The sequence below is a fragment of the Monopterus albus genome, unplaced genomic scaffold, assembly GCF_001952655.1.
Source record: "Monopterus albus unplaced genomic scaffold, M_albus_1.0 scaffold68.1, whole genome shotgun sequence".
Classification (NCBI taxonomy): domain Eukaryota; kingdom Metazoa; phylum Chordata; class Actinopteri; order Synbranchiformes; family Synbranchidae; genus Monopterus; species Monopterus albus.
In genome coordinates this window covers 333,477-345,787 of record NW_018127948.1, presented here as the reverse complement: position 1 = coordinate 345,787, position 12,311 = coordinate 333,477, and the positions used below count along the sequence as shown (strand labels likewise).

Sequence of the window (12,311 nt, the reverse complement as noted above, 5' to 3'; positions counted from 1 at the left end):
TGGGAGATCATCAAAAACACCACAAGGGAATATCTGTTGGAAGGACGGTGTTCATCCCTCTAGCAGAGTTCAGAGAGTTGGAGAGTCCATGCCAAGGTGCACTGAAGCTGTTCTGGAGGACCATGGTGACTCATGCTAGCAGCCTGGCTCAGTGTCCTTATGTCCACCTCTTTACTCCAGACGGGAATATTTAAACAATGTGATGGCCATCAAATGTTGTACTGCCACTTGTGGTGTCCAGGGTGAATAACAACTTAGCTGATTCTGACTTTTCCTCTAGCTCCACCAAGAGGCTGGCTTTGAGCAAATTATCTTAGTATCTATTAGATGAAATATGGTTCACAGAACACGTTAGGCCCCTCTCAGGATGGTTTGTAATAAGTAGATAAACAATAATTAAAATGGATAATTAAAATGGAATTAGATTACATTCAAATTAACATATTTGGAAAGGCTAGTGTCGACTGAGCTCAGTTGATGGTGCTGCGAGGGGATGTTTTACACAAAAGGTTGGAATCACTGAATAAGATATTGATGAACTGATTGATATAACTGTATTAAACGGCAGACCAGGTGGTATTTCTTTATTCTGTTTAAAGAAAAGCAAAAACTATACAGCTCAGCACTGTACACTGCAATGCAATCAAATCACACAAGCCAAATAAAAATCTCATGTTCATTTAAATATAACAACTGAGGATGCTTTCAGTTAAAGTATTTTTCTCTGAGCTTCCTTTAATAACTCAGGCTTCAGCTGGTTCTCATTCTCTTAGTTTCTACGCTGTGTGTCACTGCCTCCTCTTCGTCTCGTTTGGCACCTCTGCTTACGTCCGCTGCTCCAGTCATCCTTTCTCCACTGTACAATTCAAAGCTGCTTTCCCTCGCATGTTTCAGCTCCCTCCTCTCTCTTCTCTCCTCCATCTCTTCGATCTCCACAGCAAAGAGAGTTTTAAGTGCAGGGAGGAGTCTAGGGAGGATTTTCAAGTCTCCAAATCGAATCTGAGAGAAAAGGAAATGGAGAAAATGGTCAAGCGACTGTGCCAAGTCTGAATTGTAACTCAAGTGGTGAGTCTCAAATAAGGTGGCAGGAGTCTTATAACCTATTTATTTCCAGCATTGCATCTACAAGGGAAGAATCTTTAGCTATGTACATCAGGAATAGCAGTCACCAGTGAACTAAAACAGTGCAGCTGTTCAAGCAAATGTACTGCCTGCAGTCTGAGGCTCTCATACTGATGCAACAGCAAGTTCAGGAATCCAGTGGTGTTTTGACATCTGTCAAGTGCTCGGTGAGAACCAGTGTTGGTCAAGCATCTAAACACATCACACACAACTGCTGAATGGATCAACACTTGTCTTACTCTCATGTGGTCAAATGATATTCCCACTATGTCGCTGAAGTCTTCACTGAAAAGAGGAATCTTGGCGTAACGCTGGCTGAAGTGATTCAGCATGATGAAGTTGGCGTTCATCTTCATGCCTATGCCGATGGCCTGGGAGGTTGTGCTATCAGAAAATATCAAGTACAAAGTCAGAGACTGACATTGCTTTCTCACATTGGATTTTAAGGAGTTCCTCAAAGAAGAGGTTTCAAGGGGAAATATTTCTCTATGCTCATAAAAGATGCTTATGTGAAGACAGACTCTCAGTGTGCCACCATAAAAAGGTGCCAAAATCAATGGCAGTTTATCTGCAACAGTGAAGAAATTTAACAACTCAAAATAAAATAACAGCAAAATCCAACAGCCAATAAAACGCATTTCTTTCACTAGCTGAAAACAAAACTTTAACTGCTGCCATTTTCCTTGGTTTCAACCATTTGCATAAATCACATTAAAGCCCTGCAGAGCTGCTTGGTGACACCGTTTTCCTCACCTGTGCCTTTTCTCTACAGCTTCCTCCTCCAGCCCATCCTCCAGCGTGGCCTCGTGGATTAGTAAGGTTGCATTTTTTCCTGGAAAGCAGAGCCTGAATCACAGACAAGCACTTACAGGCTCCCCCCCTCCCCGAGGAAATCAATCAGTTAGTTGGCGTAATCAAGAATCGGCATGCCCCGTTTGTCTGGTGAGCTGAGTCATCTATAATGAACAGGCATGGGGTGTACTCGCTGTATCTGGACTGAATCCAGTCAAGCAATTTAAGAAGAGTCAATGAAGTGGGATCCCGTAGGAGCCATTAGAAGAGGCTGCCAGCTAAGGGAGTGATCGAAAGCACTAAGAAATATTGGATAAATTATTCAGACCAACCCATGTATTCAAGCTACAGTTAAGATGACCTTACATAAATCTCTAGAATACTGAAAGCACACGCTCCATTTGCTTTTACCTACAATACATCTGTCTAGATACACGTCCATGAAATTTAGACTCAGATCAGTGAAAGTGGTACAGTACTAACCAATGTGTACCAAAGCATCGCAGGGCATCGTGTCACCAGAGAAGGCCAGTTTCCACCCTGATCTGTGAGTGAAGCTGCAGGCGAAGGCGTTCCTACAGTGACGCACTCTGCACGTCTGGAACTGAAACACAAACAAAACGATAAGTAACTTGAAATGCTAAAAAGTTTTAAAACTTGAAGGATGTGACCAGCTGCAGACCTTCTCCAGGTCGTTCTTTTTCTGCAGTGCTTGGATGAAGGACTTTGTCAACTCTTTGGACACCTCAGCGCCATCACACAGACAGTTGTTGGGGACAAGGCTGAAAAACAAAACCGACAATGTCAACGATGACGGCAGCAATTCAGCAAGAATAAAAATCTACTTTCTTGCTAACAGCGATGTGAGGGTTGAAAACAGGGACAACTTTAGCATTAGAGAACCACAAGAAGACCATGTTGTCGGCTAAATAAAACAGCAGTATCTCTGTACTGTGGCCATTTTAGAACGACTCAACTTGTCAGGCTCAGCTCTGCCAGACTTGGCTCATCTTACTTCAGGCTAAGCTAAGATTAGGTTCCACTGTGTTTTAAGTTTAAAAATCTAGAGGTGCTAAAAATGTTAAACATAGCATGTTTATATTATCACAAAGCATGCTAATGTCATAGTATTAGCACCACTAGAGCCTGCTGATAGCATGGCTGAAAACGGTTTTTGGGAAGTGAAATAAAGGACTGAAACAAAACAACCACGCATTTTTACAGACCCCAGACAAATATGTAAAAGAATATGCCAGATGTTACTCTGGAGTTTCTTTACTGTCAAAAAAATCCCACAATAATACCAAAACCAATAATGTGTCTCTCAGTACTGTCCCTGCTCCGACTGTGGCTCTTAGCTCCAAACCAGCTGATCTCTACCAAAAAAATAAATCTCACACATATAAAACACATAGTTTCATCTTTAAAAAGGCTTCAGTAATTCCTATATAAAGCAGCTGGGCACTGAAGGAGGAAATGGTGTGTTTGTTGGGGACTATTTTCAGCAGCAGAATAATCCACATTTGGTGCAACAGTATTTTTGGCAGCAGGACACAGGGTGATGCACACTTCAGCTACTGTATGCCTTCCTCAGTGCGGAACAGTCATTCAGGTTCATTTCATTTTTCAACAATGAGTGTCATCGAGTTTCAAAAATGGCATATCATCAAATCTAACCTTTGCCAAAGTGAACTCTCAAAATCCAGTATTTCACTGTGGGACTGTAAAGCAGAGGGTTGTGTTGTATTATTAAGATGCCTTTGTCTCTACATACTTGATATGGCTGATGATCTCCTCACAGCAGTGGTGATACTGGTTGAGCCAGGTCATGATTTGGACCGGAGCAATCAGGTAGATGGGGCTGAACGCCTCTCCTAAAGTTGTCTGGAGACAGAAATATGACAGGCAGTCAAACTTGATCATTGTGATGTTCATACACAGTAAAAACCAAATATATATAGTAGCTATAACTCTGTATGGAACAGCAAAGGTAATATGCAGCAAAAGACAAACGTGTGCACGCTACGATTGATACAAACATCTGCATTTGTTAGATTTTCATCCTTGTATTTAATGTAACTCTTAAACAGTGAGCAAAGGAAACCGTGTTAGTAGAAAGTCATTTTCTCTTACATACCAGTGCTCTTTTCCTCTGATACAGCAGCTTTATCAGTCCCTGAGACACAAAGATAAACACCAGCACCAGGAGTTTTTAGAGCAGGCTCAGTAAACCTACCAGCTTGTTTTCACCTGTCACTTCAACACGGTGTAGAGCTGCTTACTGTGTGGTGATCGGCGTGCAAGTGTGAGATGAAGACTGTTGAGATTTTGGAGAGCGCATCATCTACATCATCTCCGTAGTGTCTGCAGAGCTGACCGAAGGTTCCCTCTCCGCAGTCCAGCAGCAGCGACTGACTCGGGCTATAGCAGGGGCACAGGCCAACAGTTACAAGCTAGACTGGAGGAAATCTATACTGGACATGTATTGAAGCAAAACACATACTGTTGTGTCCAGATTTATTCTTTTTATTGTGCAATTTCATTTTATCTGTCAGCTCTTATAACTGCAACATGTCTACAGCAAAAGCAAAGTAAATGCACAGTGTCTCATGGGACACACCTCTGTCTCGTAGAGCAAATGTCTGATTTTGCTCCATAAAATAGGAAACAATCAACTGGTGCAATTTAGGTGTGCACATCATTATTTATTAAGGCTTATATTACCTCTTAAACTTTGCTGGGCAGAGATAGTAGGTCCGTTTTTACAAGCTCACATGGTGTGCTGAAGCACTGTTAAAACTGTTTTGAATTGCAGCCAAGATCTCAGTTTAAGATAATACAAAATATGTCAGACACAGTTTTGCGGAAATGATACAGAAGACTTTTAGAACACACTCAGTTGGAAGTGCACCCGGCACATCCTGTTTTAGAGGTGTCGATTCAACTGCGTGACCATTTAGGAAGTAGTAGTTTGTCCTGCCATTGAACCCTATTGTGCTGTACTGACTGGTGTTTCTATTACTTGTATTGTGTTGTTACAGATTATGGCTTATATATTCTGTATATTTTATATTTCAGCTCTTTTGTGTGGGAAGTGTACGCTGAACTGATTCAAAAAATAAATAATAAAAAAAAAACCAATCAATTTCAAGTGATTAACTAAACCCAAACTGACAGAACAAACATCTAATTTATGAAATAACAACAAAGCCATACCTGATATTAACCAAAGTGCCACTGACATTTCTGATTTTCATTGGAAGTGCTGATCCTGTTCCCAAGAAAATCACCTCTGGGTACTTTTCTCCTCGCCCTGCAGTAGAAGGTAAGCAAACAAAACATGTATTTTAATTCACAGTGAGTAAAAATATACTCTTTTCACCATAAACATCACAGAAGGAGCATTAAATTTTTTTTTTTTTTGTTAGACATAAAAACTGAAAACATAGAAAAAACATAGAAGAACTAACCAGAAGGTTCAGCATGGTCAGTGGAGCATATCTTCTTGCACTTGTTTACATCTTCTAGAAAGTTTGGGACCTCAGAAGCTTCTTTCACAAAGTCCTCGATGTTGCAGGAGGGGATGGCGTCTCTAAGGAATGAGATACACAGTCAAGAAGACACACTACTGCTGCCTGCAAATACAATAGCAGGGAAAACAGGGATCCTTTTCACAACTGCCCCTTAATGCACTTCTAGAGCATTTGATACGAAGTGTCCCAAAAAAAAAACAAAAGAAAAAACACTGACACTTGTAAGATGAGGTTAAAAAAGAGGAGAGAAGAAGAAAGTAGCTGAGTGCTATGATCCATTTCAGATTGTTTTGTGACAAGGCAGCGTTTGGAGCTGCAGAGTAATGCTTTTAAACTGGGACGACTGAAGGACAAACCAACCTTTGCCACTCCATTACGGGTCTGAACTGGAACTTGAGCAGACACTCAGCTCTGACATTAGGGATGTGCAGGGCAGCCTGAGGCTCCTGCGGAAGAAAAAAAAAAGACAGCATCTGATGTGTTCTTGTCGTGTACTATACCCGATTTATCACTACATGAACTTTAAAGCAAAGTTCAAAATATACTGTTGTTGCTGATACAGTGCACAGAAAAGGAGCAAATGGCTATGATGTACATTTAGAGGCCTGACTTGCAACACTAGACATGTGGAAGAGGCACTCCACACTCGCATCAAGTTCAATTAACCCATCATGAAGAGTCCTACTCAGCCTGTAAAACAGTTTTGTAGTGCCTTGCGTAGCTCTGGAGGACTTTTTACAAGCCTGTAAAATTAATGCAGGCATTGAGTAGTGTCTCTGAAAAGGCACTACTGAGATGCATTATGGGAAGCACAGGATGCCGAGCTTTTAGACCTTGATCCATAATACAACTGAACAGCATTCACAATATATGACACGGATGGTAGAGATAATAAAAATTCCCATGTGTATGGCTTGTTAACCATTGTAATCCACCAACTCGAGGTAGCTGCAGGCCTGGTTATTTGAGGATCCTGCAGTGATGTCCCTTGCAGGGCTGTTTTTAGACACAGGCGAACTACGCAGCACCAAAAAGGACTCCGAAATCATTTGTGATTAATGTCAGACAGCCAGGGTACTTTTAAAAATGTGTCACTGACATCCAGTGCACCCTTTATCTTAATAAAGAAAACAAAACACAGACACACACTGAACAGCTGAAAATGAGAGGAGACTATAGAAGAGGACATAACATGTCATGTGACCTGTTGTGACATGCAGTTTTTGTAACTCTGTGGATAATAGCCTTCTGTATTGTATGTGCACAAGTGTGTCCTCAACCCATAGTCGTAGTCAGTGAAACAGCAGTTTAACAAAAGAAAGATTATGAACAGTGATCTACACCATTCAAGTAATGTGAGTGATGTCCAGAGGCAGGCAAATCCATGTATATATAAAAAGGTAAATTAGTTTCTGTTTTGGTTTTATAACAGCAACCACATTGAATGATGACAGCAGAGATACATTTTGCATCCGTTTCAGTGACATTTTGCAGGTGAACACACCTCTGCTTTACTCTACTTTGGTATTTTGATGTTAATCCTGAGGTTTCTAAGTATGTATGCGTGTTGATGTGGGCCTAAAGTATGCTCTGTAATTTGTATTATAAAGTTTTTTGTTTATATAGAACTGAAAGCAATTATTGGATCACAAGAATCGGTCAGGACATCCACAGGCTAGATGGAAGAATAATTTTCATAACATCTGCTCCTCAGCACAAGAATGATCCTGACCGTCTGTGATGTTGAGACGTGGCAGACACTCCTTCACAGATAAACAGTAACCTGGATAATGTTCAACTCATATGGGGATATGAATAATCTGGTCATGTTCTATATCATAACCTGAACATGATAAAACCAGGATGAAAAATAACACTGACTAGTTAAAAAAAATACTGAGATGATGAGGGCATGACACAGAAGTTAAATTTGAGATAAAATATAATAAAATCATCATAATTGTGGGTAAATATCGTAATTCAGCATCTGGCCTAGGGCACCAAAATGTTCACACACAGTCCTGAGAACAGTGTCAGTTGGGGCTCAAGACCGTCAGACCATAATCAGTGTAAAATTAGTACCTTCACTTTATAATGTTTTAGCTGTGGAAAGATCTCTGGGTGAATCATGTTCAGCTGGGCTTGAAGCTTGTGACTTCTGATGTTGTGAACCGTACACGCTTGTTCATTAAGGATCAGGTGTTCTGTCGAGGACGGAAACCTACAGAAACACAGAAGAGTTCGGGGCTCGGTATGTAAAAATACTTAAAGTCAAAAATAAATTGAGGACTCACTGTGGAGTCTAGTGTGGGAAGTCAAACCTCTCCATCCACTTTTTGTACTGATCTGTTCTCAAAACAGACTCTGGAGTCATGTGGGCCACCAGCACAGCAGGGTCCTCTGTTCCTCCTGTTTGGTGCCTAAAGAGAGTTTATACATTTAGTTTGGTTCCGCTAAAGAAACAAGCTGTGTTTCTCATTTCATAAAATGTACACCTCAGATAAACAGTGTTACCTTGTCAGTTGCTGACTGGTGCAAACAGCTTGGACAAACTCCTCAGATGGACACTGGACAACAATAAAGACTGGTCCTGGGTCTGGGGGAGTACAAACCTGCTCCGGCCGGATCTACGTGACAGCAGAAAAGGTGTCAGCAAATACGGTGTAAGTGTCATGTATCGTGTCAGGCAGAGCTTCTTTATACAGAACCTCTTTTCCTTCGTACGTGATGCTTTTTCCATTCTTCAGAGCTGCAATGAGTGGACCGATTGCTGCAGTGCCCCTGCAGTAAGAAAAGGTTTCATCATTACAGCATTATATGCAAAAATTGAAAATCAAAATAGCACATTAATCTACTCCTATGACCGCTTAAGTCATTTATCAATCAAAGAAATCAAATCTGTTCTGGTTTCAGGTTCTCTAATACATGGTTATGCCACTTTTCTCTGTTGTATATCACTGTGAACTGAATATCTCTGTGTTCTGGAATATTGGTTGGACAAAACGTGACTTCATGAATTCAGCACTTTGCTTTGGGAGACTTTTTTCATTATTATCTGACATTTTATAGACCAAGCAACAATAATGATAGCCAAGAGAATTCAATAATTTCGGTTACAACAATGGTTACTACAATAATTAGAGCTATAACAACAGTATATATACACAGTAATTAACAGTAAAATAACAATAAAAGCAAAAACCAATGCAATAAAGTTAAACTGATTTTATTTCACAATAGATATCATTAAAGTTTTATTTACATCCCATAAAATTAAGTTTAAAATTAAGTGTTTCACACACTGAAATCCAGAACAATAAGATCATAAACAATTAAACTAATACTGTTCAACTAACAATAATCGCCCAACTGCTGATCAAAATGACGCATCAGAGTCAAATGAGTTCAAGAGTTTGCACAGAAAGAAAGTTAACAATGTAATAACTGCAATCAAACCTCACTTTGATGAACACCAACTCTATCACATCATCTTTAATGAGACCAATAACAGCTGTTTTATGTAACGCAAAAATCTACTTACACAGGCAAACCCAGCTCTTTGGCTTGGAGGACTAAGAAGTTTCCTTTCTTGGGGTGAAGCTGCAAAAGAATTTGACATAAATCAATAATAACGTTAAATAAAAAGGTCCTCAGTTTGTACGTCACACAGAGGATGACATCACTTTACAGTTTCCTACCTTGCATATGAAGGCAACCACTAAAGATGTATCTTGTGCTGTTGTTTGTCCTTCGCCTACAAGATATTGCACACACACACACACACAGTTTTTAAATGTGTACAAGGCTGCAGGACTTACTGAACATGTCACACCTATGTCCATACATTTTATTCCAGAGCAAAGACAACTGAAGAGAGTCAGCTAACAAGCAAAAACAATAAGTGAATAGTGAAAAGTCCAGGTGAATATCAAAAAGCAAGACACAATCTAAATGAATATTTATACTCACCAAAGATTGGCACTTGATAAACTGTCATTGTATCATCTGTGTACGTCTCTTCAGTGTAAGGTCGCACCGCTGGAGCATACAACACAGTAAATGCGCATAAACATTGATATAATGCTAAAATTAATCTCATTCAGTTCAGGAAATTCACCGTACACAGCTTGATGTCTTCCAGTGGTCCAGAAAATGTCTTGATTGCATTCAGATAGTTCTCCTTTGATTAAAAAAAAACAGGCAGACAAGAGAAAAGACAGCAAATGTAAAGTGATTACATGTTATATTAAACACTCCTGCAGGTGTGTTCAGACTGTATGACTGCATTTCTCACCAGCTGTGGAGGTCCAGAGAGAACACACTCAGGGACACCGATGTCCCTCAGGGTTAATATCATCCCTGGACAAAAAACAGCACACACAGCTAAGTGTTTAGTTAAAGTCCTTTAGTCACAGCCCTATGTAAAAATAATAACAGTAGTGACTTTACTATATGTGAAAATATAACACATATCACATCATTCAATATTAACCAATGTGTCAATCAATGTAGGTCACTAAGAATTTTTTTAATCAAATTCTATTAAAAGTTTTTCTTGCATTTGTTTTTGTCATGATAGAAATCTGCTGAAGGAGCTACTTTAAGAAAAGTGCCGTGATCGCTCAGTACTGATCATACAAACACTGTGTTACCATGGAGCCACATATTCAACAATGTGGATTATCTCTCAATCTATCAGACAGATGTTACTGACCTGATAAACCGCCAACATTCTCCCAGCTCAGTCTGGTCAGGAAGATGTTGTCCAGGCAAGTAGCTTTCAGTCTGTTACAGGGAAACAGATTAATATGAACTCAGTTGCTTTGTTCAGTCAGACTGACCGATGTGTGTGACAATGTATTTACATTATGTTGGACAAACTAACTTACTTGTATTCCTGCATGAGTCTCTGTGTTCCTTCACCACAGTTGAACAGGTACCTTCAGCAAAGAATAGGGAGGTTTGAAAAGGCTGGTATACACAGATGGTAAATAAACAGCTGTGTGGCCTGATGCAACTGTTGGACAATATTATGGTAGAGTAATTTTGGGCCTCAGGTGAATTTATAATAAACTTCTTAATGTAGTTTCTTATAAAATATGGTATAGAATTTGGCTCAATTTTCACACAGCAGGCTAAGTGCATGGGTCAGATACTAGTTTATTAGTTATACCCAGCTCAAAATAAAGTACTCTAATGGAGCAGTCCTGCAAAAAAAAAAAAAAAAATCTTTCTAATTCAATTCAAGGAAAAGGAAAAGGAAATGCATGCAGCTGACCACAGTTTGATTTGGCACAGCAAAGGGTGTAAACACTTGTGTAAATGTGAAATTTCAGTTTTTGACTTTTAACAAATTTGCAGAAATATCTAAAAACAAGTTTTCTCTTTGTTGTTATGGGTTGCTGAATAAAGACTGACAGAAAGAAATGGCAGTTTGAGCCACTTAACTTAGATCTACAACATAATAAAGTGTGCAAAAAGTGAAGGGGTTTGAATACTTTCTTAAGTACTGTATACAGGGGTGCAACTAACGATTATTGTCATTAATAATGGGCTATAATCTGATGATTAATTTATTGATCATTACAAGAAAGTAGTCGGCAACATTAACTGATTTATAAATAATTAAAAAAAACGTCCACCACAATAACCCCAAGCACAGCCTGAATTGTTTATCGGTTGTACAGAGTACCATATTCACATAAGCTCATATATTTTGTAAAGTCAGCTGCAGTGAAGCAAAAAAGTGCAATGTCACCACTAAAATGAAGTAATGTTGAAATATATAGTAGCACAAAACTGAAATAATCAAGTAAAACACACCAAAATTGTACCTAAGTACAGTAGTGAAGTATATATACCTCCTTACTTTTTAAATTACTTTTGACTCTGAAAAAACATTATAATCTAACCTATAGTTGGTACCTTACCTCTAATGAGCGACATGTGAAAGTGTCTTTTTAAGAGAATTACACATCCCTGGTTTCACAGTAATTGCATGAACACGTCTGTATAAAGTACCTGTTGTACTCGGAGAAGACATAAAGTGATGGGGTATTATCTCTGCTGCCAGCACCGACCACCTGCAGGTACACGGTGGATGGTGAGTGAGCATTTCCTTGTTTACTCCTGTTCTCTTTGAATTTCACTCTCCGCAGCGGCTCTTTCTGTTTGGCTTTCTTCGGACCCAGCGGCGTATTAACATTAGCAATAGTAGCCATTGTCCGCAAATACTGGAAAATGTTCCGGTGGAAACCTGAATCCCAGTGTGCGAAGGTCGGATGAGCAGCAGAGAGACCTCTGCCTTTCGCAAACAGCAACGTAAAGGCCCCAAGCTTCCGACGAACAGTATTCATAATATATACTTAAACCCAATAATTAAAATAACTGGGCCAATCATAACGCCACACATAAAGACACTAGTAATTCTGGACCACACATCTCACGTTTTTGTTAACCTTTTCCTAATGGTGAATAAAGGTTTGTTGACACATGTCACACTTTTTCCGGCGTATAATGATGACGTTTCCTTATGTTATCGGTCATTGGTGCCAGTAACAGGTCTATGGACCAATCAGTGAGTAGGAATAGAACTACTCCTGACATAAACAAGGTCCTACAAAATAAAACGCCCAATACAACAACTAATATTATACATGTTCAGCTCTTTTAAACACCTTAACTATCAAATAACACAAAACAACATAGGAAACTGAGAGAGTATATAATGTTAGCATACAGCAAGACTAAGTTTTTATTGTTAAAACAATTTGCAATAAATAGTAACTATATTAGCTAATATTTCTGCCTGACACTACTTGTTTATTTGAGCATATTTTGCTATCAGCTTATGATGAAACTATC

General features: G+C 39.3%; 1 protein-coding gene across 1 annotated transcript; it reads right to left on the bottom strand.

Moving 5' to 3' along the window:
• Positions 1–569: 569 nt before the first annotated feature.
• Positions 570–11,950, bottom strand: elac2 (elaC ribonuclease Z 2). Its single transcript, XM_020604937.1, has 23 exons — positions 11,469–11,950; positions 10,337–10,387; positions 10,162–10,232; positions 9,742–9,806; positions 9,570–9,627; positions 9,417–9,485; positions 9,146–9,201; positions 8,989–9,047; positions 8,156–8,228; positions 7,962–8,074; positions 7,769–7,867; positions 7,530–7,668; positions 5,808–5,893; positions 5,385–5,506; positions 5,131–5,227; positions 4,197–4,335; positions 4,052–4,090; positions 3,689–3,798; positions 2,597–2,696; positions 2,398–2,518; positions 1,876–1,954; positions 1,362–1,506; positions 570–999 (listed from the first exon to the last, which is right to left on the bottom strand). Exons 1-23 carry the CDS (start codon positions 11,801–11,803, stop codon positions 751–753), a joined length of 2,475 nt encoding a protein of 824 aa, XP_020460593.1. The 5' UTR covers positions 11,804–11,950; the 3' UTR covers positions 570–750.
• Between the last annotated feature and the right edge of the window lie 361 nt (positions 11,951–12,311).